The sequence below is a fragment of the Castor canadensis genome, chromosome 4 (assembly GCF_047511655.1).
Source record: "Castor canadensis chromosome 4, mCasCan1.hap1v2, whole genome shotgun sequence".
Taxonomy (NCBI): Eukaryota; Metazoa; Chordata; class Mammalia; order Rodentia; family Castoridae; genus Castor; species Castor canadensis.
The window spans coordinates 89,529,515-89,543,663 of record NC_133389.1 but is presented as its reverse complement, the minus strand read 5'-3'; the positions used below and the strand labels follow the sequence as shown (position 1 = coordinate 89,543,663).

The window sequence follows — 14,149 nt, the reverse complement described above, 5'->3', positions numbered from 1 at the left end:
AAGATCACCTCTGTAGTAACCAGAACTATCCTTGCAAATGTTCACTGAAGTATTTTCCAGAAAGTAATCATTTTACATGGTCACCTCTTCTTTAGTAACTTTCTCTCCACCTCTTCCCTCCTAAGATATAGAGTTGGTCATTTCCACCAGGAGAAAGACACACACAGTCCAGGAAAAAAAAAAAAAGGCTGTGCTTATAATGTTCTGTATCTGGATAATCACTGTCTATTTTGTGATTTTTCATTTTAATACCAGTCAAGCTGCTGCACCCCTCCCTTTTCTAATGGCAGCCTCCTTCTCCAAGCCATCCATGGGCTAATACAGATTTTCTGGGATGATAGACCTTCCTGGTGGAGTCATCTTCTCCTTCCCAATACTGGCTGCATAGGACTAGGTTTTATTACCAAAGATAGTATCTTTAGAACTTTTTGTTCTGTGGTGTTTCTTCCAGCACCACACTGTTTTTGGCAAAGCATTTTCATTAAGTTATCATGTGTAACATTTATTTATTTATTTTTGCCTATGCAAGTTGTTTTGGAAAAACATGTGATACTTTTTTTTTCATTTTGGCAGTACTGGAGTTTGAGCTCAGGTCCTCAGGCTTGCGAGGCAGGTCCTCTACTATTTGAGCCACTCTGCCAGCCCCATGTGGTATTTTTGAGTCATTCATTTTACTTCTATCAAATGAAACTTCCTTGAGGGAGTTCCTGTATGTTGAGCATCAATATAAGCCCCGTAGGTGAGAATGGAGGAAAGAGGAGGTCCAAACAGATATCAGCATTTTGAAGTCCCCATTACAGCTGGATTGTGCTTATGGCTATGGCAGTTAATATTATAACAGCACATTTCATTTGATTAGGACTTTACAGTTTACAAAGGGCTTTTACAGGCATTATCTTCTTTAATCCCAGCGGCAGAATTTTAAATAGCAAGGATTCCACCAAAAGGCCCAGTAATGCTCACCAATCCTGCTTAATCAAAAAGAAAGAGAATGTTGCAATTCATCCCAACAGCTGATGGGTCTTTAAAACAGAGTAAACAGTTCAGAAGCTTATAAAGCTTAGTTACTGGAATGTAACTTGGGGAAAATACGTGAAATGCACGTAATGTATGTGAACAAAAGTCATCATGGGAAGAAACTCCCTTCTGCGACCTTGGTGGCCCAGTGAACTGCTAGCTCTTGGAGGTGGAGGCTTTCCAAGGGTCTGGACTGTTGCCTTATCCTGGGATCTAAAATGGGATGAAAGTGAGAGCACAAAGTTTCTGGGAGACTAGCAAATTAAGCAAAATGAGTAGGCAATGCTGTTACTTTCTTTAGCTACAAAGCATTCTTGAGAGATCCTAGCATATATTTACTTGAGAAATGAAGCAATTTTCTGTACTTGGAGCATAAAAAATGAGCTTGGGTGCTTTGTCTGAGCCATAATGAAGACTATCTAGGTTTTGATCATTTTTACCCATTACTTTGAAAACTGGCCATATCTCATGTGGATAAATGGCAGTTTCTCTTCTTTCATAATTTATAGGGTACATGTACAGAAAGCCTTCATGTAAGATTTTTCATGGTTGTGGCTCCTTGAACACAGAGGGCAAACTTTCTGTGATTTCTTCATTGTGAATATTGTTTGTGACCTTCCTCCCAAAACAATTCCTAGAATGCCTGCTAATAGTTACACATTTTAGTTGGCATTTCTGATATCATAGTAATCTTGTGGGTTATTCTATAAAGTTTTATTCAAAGAAGTTTTGAAAATAAGGTGATAAAATTTATGGCTAGGGACTGGCTTGGGGTATAACTGGCTAACAGATAAGCCAAGAAGGTAATCACACGATACTGTCAGTTATGAGGAAAGTAGAGACACTCAAAGTAGCTTTTCATTGTTTAGTTCCATTTATCTTCACTAAAGTAAGTCTTAGATATGTACCTTTTGTTTTTGCTAGAGCTTGTCTACTCAGACCTATGACAGGTTGTATAACCCTTATCTGAGATGTTTGAGACTATTTAGGATTTTGAATCTTTAAAAAAAATCTTAAGTATTTGTGTATGCCTGGTGAGCTCTTGTGGTAGGACTCAAGTTGAAATGTGTGCTTCATTTGTTTTATACATACTTTATACACAGAGCCTCAAAGTAATTTTATACAATATTTTTAGTGTTCCTGTGTTTTGACTGTGACACATCACATGAGGTTAAGCATGGAATTTTCCCCTTTGTGGCATCTTCTCAGTGCTCAAAGAGTTTTAAATTTTGGAGCATTTTGGATTTTAGAGTTTTAGATAGGGGTGCTCAATTTATACCACTAAATGTTATTATTTATTTATTTTTGTACTGGGGATTGAACCCAAGGCCTCACACATCCTAGGCAAGTAAGTGCTCTACCACTTGCTTTTTGAGAGAGTCTCACTAAATTTACCTGGGCTGGTCTTCAGCTCACACTGCTTCTGCCTTTGCCTCCTGAGTCATTTAGGATTATGGGTATGCCCCACCATGCCTGGTGATGTTTTAACATTTGAGTTGAGAGCTGACATATAGCTAACATATAGGTTAGCTATATGTCAATGAAAAGCATGTATGCTTTCATATGTACATAAAGATTGGACATAGTGGAGCTGATGAGCTCGCTTCTGGTGGATTTCAGAAAGGTGGTATTTAAAGAGAGGTGGGGTCGACTCAGGCTTTCAGTTTGCTCTGATTTCCTGATTAACATGAGAGATTTGAACAAGGAAAGTTGTGAGCTCTACGGATGATGGCTAACACCAACCTGGTTCAGGGTAGTCCATCTCCCCCATGACCCTCTACACTAGGGCCCTGTTATTTATTCATTCATTTGATTTCCTCCTCAGCCCATAGGTTTGTTTCTTTCCGATGTGATAGCATTGCCCTTTGGGGTGGGAACTTGTGGGTGTTACTGTGGATTGTGGGTGGTTGAGAGACTTTCCTGCTGTGGGGAAGTGTTGCTGCTAAATGCAGCTGCCTCTGGCTGGGATGGCTGCCTGGGAAGTAGGCTCTTCAGCCCTCTTTCTCCCAGGGGACTCAGTTTTCATGTGTCTCTTCAGCTCAGGCAAAGGTGGCAGTGGATTAAACATCAGTCCTTGGGAATTTGGTTCTCATATCTGAGAGCATAGCTGTTTCATATTAATGGAGATGGTCATAACAATTGCCTCAAGGAGGATTTTCAGGTACTGTGCGGAGCGAAGAGGTCAGAGGGAAAGGAACTAGGCGTGTTCTGTTGTGTTGAAAGGTGTTGAATGTAAATAACACCACTTAATGCTACAGGGAAGGCTGCGTCCTCCACACAGGTGTTTTGTGAACTCAGTGTTACCAAGTCTGTATGTTGGGTGGCAGGTGGTTACAAATTCATACTTGAAAGCTTTGTGGACTTAGACTCATAGGGCAATTCCATCATTTACTGTTGATGTGATTTGGGGAAAGTATATGTACATTTATAAAAGGTTAAGAGTAAAATGTAGAATATTCCAGGGCTTAGAATACCAGCTAAAACCCAAGAAAAATCAATAGATATTAAGTGGCAATTTTTAGTATTTTGGTATTGTTTTCTATCACTGAGGACTGGATAAGATGGCTTTTTTCACATTAACCTCACATCTGAACCTCCTCTCAACACTTAACAGAATGGAACCTTTATAAAAAAGTTATGGTTTAAAGCAGTCACAGCTACTTTCCCAAGGAGCACAGGCCACCCACAAGTAATGATGGGAGATGATACCTACTCTAAACATGTGCGGGTTTATAAGGTACTCCAATAAAGTTTTAGTTAACATTAAATTCATCAAATACCTGTGAAAGGCACTGTGTCAAGTGTCAAGGGATGCAAGATTGAAAAACATAGACTTGGTCTTAGCTTTCAAGCTGAAAGGTGGAGGGTGATATGAGAAGCAATAATAACTGCATAATAATAAGGATCCTCATTATAATAAATATGCCTATTGTTTGTTAAGCCCTGTTGTGTGTCAGACAAACACCATAATTCTATCTTTGGATCTTTTCAAAGATGACACTCTGTATACCTGTGAGCTAGATATTTTTTCCATTATAAAAATACATAATAAGATAAAGTAGTGTCATACTGGAGTATTAAAAAAATTAAATACTCTGAGTTGCAAAGTAGAGAGTTATCCTACTAGATAAGCCCACCTCAGCTGGTTTTTGTTGGTGCTTTGAGTGAATTGTTTGGGAATCCTGAATGTGGTTTCTTTATTATTTGGGTTCAACAGTCTCTTGATCCTAATATTCTGTTCACAACGCCATAGAAATAAGAAAAATGAGACTGGACATTGTTAACCAGCCACCAAGGAAATGATTCTCCCTCCTTCCTCAGTTCCTGTTCATTTTCATTGCAAATGCCTCCAGGGAAAATAGTCTACCTCCCTCTTAAGGTTCTTCCTTGGTCTAAAGATCACATTATCATAAATAACTTACTTGATTCTTTTTTTTTTTTTTTTTGGTCTGTTACATGAGATTTAATCTACCAACATTTTCTTCTAATTTAATTCATGTCAAGATTCACACACAGACATGTATGTACACCAAATAGTTAAATGTGGCATTGTAAGTAAAATAAGCTAAATTAGTTCAGCTTTCTGGTGTCATGATAAAATTCAGTATATAAAACAGTTCATCTGATGCAAATTTGGACCAACTTGACTTCTCCCTATGCTTCCTTCTTTGCTATTTCCTCCTAGACACTCTTGTTTTTTTATTTTTTTTAAACTAAACTTGGGAAAATTCAATTACTGTATTTGTATTGAGATTTTTTTTTTTACACCTCTTCGTAAGTGACAGGTGTCCCAATTCAATGCTCACTCTCTGTACCTTTTTTTTATTGAGATTAAAGAAAATGAACTATCCTTTCAATATTGTCATGGTGTTTTTATTGTAGGAGTCCTAAATTTTCCTGAAATTTGCTTTTTCCTCCTAGACAGAAAGTCACTGGTTCTCAAAACAAATAAACAAACAAATACCCTGACGTTGCGTGGTTCTGCCTACTTATCACTTTTGATGGCTTTCAGATAAAACTTATTTTAGGCTGCCATAAATACTTATTTATTGCATTCATATACTTTTAAAAATTGTTCTCTCGTTTTATTAGGACTTTCAGGAATAGAAACCTTTGTTCTGAGGGACAGGTAGTAAGATACAGGCAATCAGGGAAAGAGAGTGGATTGCACATGACTGGCGGATTCCACGTGGCACAGGGGCTTCCTCCTCCCACCATGCCCTGGGGCTGGGGGACCCTGCACTTCTGCGAGTGCACACAGATAGGGGAACCAGTCAAAATGACACTTACCCCCTTGTGCACACAGAGGGGATGCAATCAGAGGGTGTGCAGACAGAGGGTGACAGAAGTCCGGCAAATTGAAATGGAGGGTATATCCCATGCCAGCTAGGGTTGGAGAGAGAGCAGATCTTACAGGAGAAAATCCCGGAGGATGTCAGCAGACTACCTGTTTCTGGGTCCCCATCTCATTGGAGAAGTTCCTGCATTCCTTCACTTTCAGTTGCCACAATAAATCTTTGCTAAACTCTCTCACAATTTTCCTGCCTCTTATTCTTTATCTGTCAGAGAAAAAGAACCATTATGCCTAGATGGTAACAGTTCTTCCATATTCTGTTTATCCTGATTTTCCCTGAGACATTTCTACTTGTCAGTTTTGCTCAGTATTTGACACTTGGTACATGTTTGGTAAATAGGTGGCAAATACAAGGAACCCAAAAAAGAAGGAAGGAAACTGGAAATTTACCATGTTAGGAATTAGCAAATTACATGATTTGGGATTTAACCTACTCCAAAAGGCATACCCCCACTTTTTTCTTCTCTCCCTGCTAATCGTTGTGCCTACCCCAGATTAAGTTAGAAGCAACTTCTCCTTTCTCACTGAACAATTCATTTTGGGATTTGGTGCACATGACCTTTAGGTTTCTCATTAGACATTTTGGCATTGGTGATGATTTCTTAGAAGTTTTAGAATCTAGATGTTGCTCTGCAAACATCTCTTAACCCCTCTGCTAAATTACTCTGAGAATTTCATTCTAATTTAACATGTTTCCTTCTTTATCTTCCTACACTAACATAAACGGAGGAGCCACACTTGCACTGTATAAGACCTTGTTCTAGGTTTCATGAATTCATAGTAGTTAGCTATAAAATGTGATTGGTTTTGAGTTAGTTACAAAGTTAACTATTAGTATAAATCCTCTATGGGAATTTTCAATTTGGGTGGAGAAAGGGGACACTATTTAAAAAACAACAACAAAAAACAGTTCTCTCCTGCAGTTCTTAGAGTCTATAAAAAGCTAATCTCTATTATTAATCTCTAAGAGTGTCCCTAAATAGTTTGATCAATAAATCTATTTTAATGGAACACCTGGGAGGGGAGTTGTCAGTTCAGCCTATTTTGGGAAAAGCTGTTGGAAACCATTGGTGATTTTTGAGGCTGTGGAGCAATTAGGAAGATAGTGTTAAGAACGTGAATCTGGAAGTGGTCCATAGGGTGTATCTGAGTGGGGAACAGGGAACGGTTGGAGGCTCTGGTTCTGTCCAACTAGACATGACACGATGGAGGCCTGGATTGGTTGTGGGCATGACAGGAGAATGGAATGTACAGATTTCATGAGCTGTAAGATATGAAAGATCCTCCACTCGTATGTGAGTGGTCAGATGAAAAAGAGTTGCCAAGAAGGAAGAATCAAGAATGGCTTGCAATTTTGAGATTCTTTTTTATTAGGAGGCTCATGTAGCATACTATGTATAGCTTGCTAAACTTTGTCATTTTTGTGGCAGTCAGATGGTGAGATAGTCCAAGTGTACTCCAAAGCCAAGCAGACGGGATTATCTTTGCAGGCATTTTCCTTTGTGGTGAGTGCTCTATAGTCCAAATGGTTTCTCAGAACAATGCACTTAAAACACCACCAGGCTATTTCAAACAAAATGTCAGATATAAATAATAACCAAAGTAGCACTGTGCAGTCGTTAGAGCACCTGCATTGGGGTGTGGCCTGTATAGTCCAGGGAGGAGGTATGTGCAACACAGAAAAGAGACTCTACCCTCTACTGTTGAGAATCTGGCTCTTTGACTTAAGTGCCAGATTCTTTCACCTGGTTAGCTCATCATGCGACACTTTATCAGAAAGGACACTGGGCTCAATAACAAGATCACACAGGTGTTGCCACTAGGTGTTGAGTTTATTCATCCCTAGAGAGGCAAGGATTTCAGCCCACCATTTAGGAACCTGTCATTCGTCTTCATGGTCTTCAAGGACCAGCCTATAGATTTCTTCACAATCTTCACATTCTACTTCATCTGTGTGCATGAAGTCATGCCTCTGGTCTTGAAGTCATTCATGTAATATTAAATAGAATGATTATTTGCTTTCTGTGATTGTGTTCTATTATTGAGAAATGTTCTTAACACTGTCCAAACTAGGCAGTGGAATAAAGCAATAGTGTAAAACAAAAATCTGTACTGTTTTTTCCTCTCTAGAGTTGTTCATTACAGTGGTTATCATAGCTTCCTGGTTTTCGTACATATTTGTAGATATAAATTTATTGAGCTGCTTAGTTAATAACTCATTTATTCTCTATATTTACTTCTTTCCATTGCTATACTCATTATAACTATTTATGTACTTGGCGGCTTACGAATGATTCTAAGTAGTTGTGGTCATTATTGTGAATATTTCATAGTATTTTCCTCTTTTGTTGTTTGCAATTCCATAAAGTATCTGAATCCTTTTTATTCTCCCATTATATTGCTTATCTGCACTTTGCAAGGCCTTGAAACTCCCGGGTTGTGTTTCCTTGTGCTTTTGTGTGATTGATTTCTGCCCACTGGTGTCTTACTAAATTAACTTGGACTACATAGACTACTTGAACACGTTGACTTCCTCACTGAAGAAGTTTGTGATCATGCCTAAATTCTTTGTTTGACTGTTCACACTGGGTAAATTCACTACATTATTGCAGACTTCTTTTTGAAGTAGTGATTATGTATACTCTGTCTACAGATGGTTAAGATGGAGCTATTATAATGGGCCCAGCCTAGTAGTCTAGTTATGGTTATTTGCTTGTCCAGGATTCAGTGGCCTTCTGTTGCTACTGAATCTAAGACAGCATAGAGCATGGAGGCATAGCTGAGAAGGAAGCATAGCTGAGAAGGAGGCATTATCTGGGCACATTGTTAGTAAATGGCTTCTGTTGTGTTCAAATGAAACAAAAGCTCTTGTTTTAACTACAGAATGTGTTTTTTCATTAATTGTTGAATGATAACCAATGAATGGGAGATAATGTCATGTCTTTATCAATTCATGTAGCAGCATTCACTTTCTAATTAGATGGTTACAATACACTCAAGACAGTTTACCAGACATAGAATAGAATAAACCTTTATAAAATAAAACAATTGACTATTTTGGTGAGCGTCTTGACCAAATCATTTTACACATGGACTTAAGAGGATATTCAGTTTTGTGTTATTTGATAATATGTGGGTTATGTTTTTATGTTTAATATTCACAATAATTAAATAGTTGTAGCAGCATTTTAGGAAAAGTGTAGCACAGGTATGCCAAGTCTAATCACTCTATCATGTTACTTTGGGGACTTTATTTTTTCTAATGGCATTATTAATTCAAATAAAGGGTTTAATTTAGGTGCCTACTCACAAGCTTCTATTTTATTGTAATTGGTTCAGAGAAGTGGGTAAGGTTTTCCATTTGTTCATTGATCAAATGATAATATGTCATATAAAATAAGCACACATATGTATTGTACACATTTTATTAGCATAGAGATTAGTAGCATCAAAAAACCAAGTCACCCATTCAAAATCAAATAGATGAGATATTTCTACCTTTATTCTTGACTTGTTCAAAATGTTTAGCTATTGCATAAACAGACTTCTTTGTTTGATCCTAATTTAGCCGTTGTTCCTCCACTTTGAAATATGAACCACAAAATTTAGTTTATTCATGTAGTAGAAAATACATTTGTAGAATTCATGCACTGGAAGAGAATACATCTAAATTTTTAAGAAAAGGCATGGTCTTTCTTCTTGTCATCTCATACTTGGGTGTTAGACCAAGTATTAAGTTAGCTTTTTAACAGAATCTTGTTTTTTTAATTCTATGTATTAAGCTTGGTAAACAACATCTTATTCTTCTCCAATGAGAGAATGATAAGTTAGTGAGACTATAAGCATCCTAAACAATGGCTCTGGAGGGCTGTTTTAATGCTTTTAGCTGCCACTGCTTACATAAGGGAAAAAGAGTTCTCTTTATAAGAAACCCAGTATCTTGTTCCATTGAACAGAACAGACACCTTCACATATTTACTTGTGCCAAACAGTCTGTGTTGCTAATGATCTATTTTGTTCCTCATTTCTTGTATAAAGCCAGTCACACTGAAAACCCTCTATTTGCCCAAGACAGGTCTGTGAATATTAGTATACGTATTTCCTAAAGTCATCATTCACAGTGTCCCCCCCCCCACCACCCCAGGAACAAAACTAGCAAAAATTAATACATCAATAGGATGGAGAAAATGTATCTATTTCCTGTAAGCCAGAGGTATTTTGCTTTTCATGGCTTTACCTCCAAAATTGTCAGGGGTTGGGTGAGGTGGCACATGTCTGTAATCCCACCTTCTTGGGCAGTGGAGATTGGAGGGTCAAAGTTCGAGACCAGCCTTGGCTCAAATTAGCAAGGTTCTGTATCAAAAATTAAGCTGGGTGCCGTAGTGGGCATCTATAATTCCAGCTGGTCAGCAGGCAGAGATTGGAGGATCACAATCCCAAGCTTGCCATGGACAAAAGGTTGAGACTGTATGTGAAAAACAAACTAAAAGGACTGTGAGCGTGGCTTAAGTTGTACAGTGCTTGCCTAGTGAGAATGAAGTAATAAGTCCAATCACCAGTATGGCAAAATCATAGGCGGGGGGAGGAAGAGGAGAAGGAAGAGGAGGAGGAGGAGGAAATGAAGTGATGTATTAAGTGGGTGTCTTTGAGTTTACTTTATTTTCGATATTCTTTAAAAAGTGATGCATCCAAAGTTCTTGAAATAAATCAGGATTAATATGAGCATTTATCCTGGAAGGAGACAGGAAAATACAAATAGTTTGTTATTCAGAATGTTGGCAATAATTATGAGGTGGTGAAACCTCAGTTCATTTGAATAATTCTTTCCTCTCTCTTTTTCATTTTATTTTTTGCTAAAAACCTTTATGTCTTTGATTCCACATCAAACACAAAAACCTAAGAAGACATTTCCATGTTTTATAAAAGGAAACTTTGGGAAGTTAAATTTCTTGCTCAATTTCACGCAACTGGTTATTAGTTAGAAGTTGAAGCCAAGTTTCCAGGTCCTACTTGAAAACTTTCTTTAATTTTAATTTTTTACTGTAACATAGTACATCCATTTGTATTATTTAAAATAAATGATAAATAATTAATGGGTAAGCATGTTTTTTTCTTGTTCCATTTAGTTCGCAACTCCTAAGCAGAGAGCAGTAACTCCGGATCTGCCAGACCTTGAATAACTTCACTTTATTTAGTCTCATGTATAAATTGGTGTCCTAACGCCCATCTCAAAAACTCAGAGTGAGTCTGTGGCCGTACCACCTGACCACCTGATCTCAGAAGTCACGGTGAAGAAATTAGATGAGTATGTGAAATGTGAAGCATGTACGCTTCAGGTGAGGATAGCTGTCCTCTTCCTTCTGGGTTTCTCTGGGTTACTGCCATCTGCTCCTGCATGACAAGCAGCCCTGAGACTAGGCTTTAAGAGGACTGCCATTGTACGCTCTCTCTCACATTCTGTAGTTGATGGGGTTAAGCTGGGTGGGTTTTCTTTTTATGACCTTGTCTGGAGTTCCAGTCATCTGGGGCTTACCTGGGCTGAAGTATCCAAGATGGCTCATTCACAGGTCTAGCGCTCAGTGGGGGTAGCTGGAAGGATGGGCTCAGTTGGACCTTAGGGCAGCTGGGTTTCTCTCTCCCTATTATTTCTCTATGTGGTCTCTCCACCATGACTTCTTACATAGTGGTTCAGGGCTCATGGAAACTTCTAGACCTTCTTAAGACTTAGCCCTAGAACTGACAGTGTGTCACTTCTGCCTTGTTCTGTGATTTATCGCAAGTCCCCAGGACCACCTTTTACACTGAGGGAGGACACCTCCCAGGGCAGGAATACAGGGAGTGAGCCCTGTGTAGTAGTCATTGGAAAGTCTATAGCGTTGCTCTGCGGCTTTTGCAGTGAGAAATTAATGAGGCAGCTTCAGAGTGGGAAGAGGGCGTTTGCTTCTCTTGTTGCTCCCAGAGTTGATAGGACCCACATAACTTATTTACCCTTATGAATAAAATGGCAGAGTCCAACTTTCTCTTGAGGTCTGCATTGTAGACAAGCTGGTAAAAGACACTTGGTGATGATCTTTCAGTGGTTTGTGATAACACTATCTCACGCTGGGATTTGTAATTTTTAAGTACTTTTACGTGTATTTTATCCTTTTTTCCTCCCCTCACTGTGATACTCATAGGTTGGCTTCTATTCCCATTTTACAAATAATGAAACTGAGACTAGGAGTTTAACTGACTTTTCCAATGGCACATACCTTGAAAAAGACCATGTTAGAGTGCCAGCTCAGAGATCCTAGCACTGGGACATTGTGTCCCCATCTTGGTTCCATTCTAATAATAATGAAGGACGGGGTAATGAATGAATGGAGGGTGTTGAAAGAAGCATGGGTAGTGGAGAGGATATGGCTCTTAGTGTGATCCATAATTCTGCTGCCTTTGTGAATCCCAGTGTTTAATGTCTTTATTCTGTATTCTCTATTTTCTTCTTTTGAGCAAGAAGCAAATATTTCTTGTCTTAAGCTATTCATGGATTTTTCTGGGTTAAATTAAGTAAGTTGGTAAATAATGGTCAGCAGAGTACCTGGCCTATAGTAAGTTTTCCAAACATGGTAATTCTCTTTTCCTCTCCCCTTTATTTCTTAAAAAATCTGCTGTCTCAGGCACAGAGCTGACTTGGATTATAGTTTGAAATGCATGGAGCATTCTCAGTACGCTTTGTGTCGTTACCAATGAATGGAAAAGTTGGAGATCGCTTGCTTGGTTGCCCAGCAGGAACTCTGTTATGCTTACTCACTTCAGAGAGAGGCAACATTGGCAATGTTGGCGTCGTTGCCCTGAAACACAGAACTGCTCTTCTGTAAGAGGGCTGATGATGGGAGTGAATGTGGCTGGCCAAGTTTCACCTCACATGCCCTGAAGGTTGCTGTCTACAAACCAGCTGCTCCTACCTGCTTAAGGAGATAGTAAAGGTTGTCGTGGTTTGTTTTTATAAATGGCCGTTTTAGCAAATGATTCTGGAAATTGGGATGAATTCCATCAGTAGCAAGTAAGTCACAAATTTAAATTTGCAGAGTCATGACTGGGACTTTAGAGGTCTTTCCTACCCTCTTTTTGGCTGGCGTGGAGAAGCTTTCTGCGTTTGTATTTGGTGGTGCACTTGGCCTCAGAAACCTCTATTCTAAAACTGGGTGGCTTAGCTTCCTCCCCCAAGGATGTAGAAAGATCTGAGTGAACTTCTTTTGTGTAAATCAATGTCAGGGCAGAAGAAACGTGTTATTGGAGCTATACACTGGGTAAAGACCCTGTGATCTGAGCTGACTGTTCCTGTGTGGTGTAGAGGCCAAGCTCTACCCAGTGTCAGGATGTGTGAATTGTGACGTTTTTGGTGATCATGTGGTCATGTTTCTGCTTGGCTGTGATGAGAAGGAGCACCCTGTGGTGACAATAGAAGCTCAAAGCATCTTTCTTCTCTGCAACTGCTTCTAGGCATGGTTACATCAAAATGAACAGGAGTGGGAACATTTATTTTTAAAGTCCTCTGGGCAAAATGATTTTATAGATTTCCTAAGTAATCTTTTCTGCCAGGAACTCTCTCCTCATTGCTAATACACATCTTTCCCATCTGAAATCCAGGCGGCTGTTCTCTTATTTATTTAATCAGGACATGTGGGGATTAGAATGTCACTGTCCTGTGAATATGGATTCACAGGATGACACTATTAAGTCACTGTAGCTGCCTTTCCCTTACAGTCTGCAGTTCCAGTGTTTGAACTAAATTTAAATCCATCAAATAATTTTTTCCTTAAGAATTTAAAATAACATTTTAGTGGGTTATGGTGAAGGCCAGATATCAGGAGACTTCCTCATAGTTTCAGAGCCTAAGACCTTGATTTTAGGGAAATACTCAACACAAAGTGTAGTTGATTGCTAATGGGGCAAAAATTATACATTTGTATCCTGTATAGTTTTCATTTCATGAAAAGGAATAAGGTTTTAAGAATGTAAGAGCTCATATTTCTTTATCTACACTGATTTCATTTCCATTTTCTAAATTTCTTAACTTCACCAGAACTGTTATTGGGTACAAACTTCTACTTGGGTTAAAGTTGGGTTGAGTGCCTTGTAAAGTCAATGATGAGTGATTTTATATGGTTTTTGGCATGTGCTATGTGTTGATTGGTATGTTTGGTGTGGTGTTCTCTTTAAAACCCCTATGCCTGGTAAGGTCAGCACCTCACCACTATCTAAGGACCAGCACATTCACCTTTTACAAGGCTTGGCCTGTCTTTGGAGGAGCTTAGTGGCAGGTTTGGGGTCTGGGTCAAGCGTGTTAGTTTTCTCTTCTACTGTTTGACAGTGACTAGCAATAGATGTTTGCTTTAAAGGCTAATAAAAGGAAATCTGAAAGAATTCGTTTCCAATTTAGGTTCTTTTCCATTGAGAAAACAGCCAGCAGAGAGATGCCCAGGAGGGAAGCGCCTGCCTGAGAGGTGGGTGGCACTGGCTTCAGCTGCCCTTCCATGTTTCAGGAGGCCTGTGTGCCTGGCCTGCTTTCTCTCATGTCTCAAGTGGTGGTCTCTGTCCAGGCTGTGGATGTGGGGGGTGCCAGGGATGAGGCAGAGAGCTCAAACACTGAGGGACCCATCCAGTGGTAAATATTAAGCAGCCTCTGGCTGGCCTGTCTTCCCCTGCTCAAGGCCTAGCTGCTGGCCACTGCCTCATTCCCAGGTCAAGGTCCAGCTGGGCACAGTCCCAGGTGGCTGTCTTGGCTGACTGCTTTCT

The 14,149-nt window shown here is 39.3% G+C and overlaps 1 protein-coding gene across 14 annotated transcripts in view; it reads left to right on the top strand.

Moving 5' to 3' along the window:
• The window catches only part of Nckap5 (NCK associated protein 5), a 927,122-nt gene that overhangs the window by 382,633 nt on the left and 530,340 nt on the right, over positions 1-14,149 (top strand). The window contains exon 1 of one of the 14 annotated variants that reach the window (XM_074070598.1): positions 453-12,413. The exons of the other annotated variants lie outside the window; for them this stretch is intronic. Coding sequence (XP_073926699.1) covers positions 12,376-12,413 — 38 coding nt within the window. The 5' untranslated portion in view covers positions 453-12,375. Of the gene's footprint in view, positions 1-452; positions 12,414-14,149 lie in introns of those variants that run through there. 14 annotated transcript variants of the gene reach the window in all.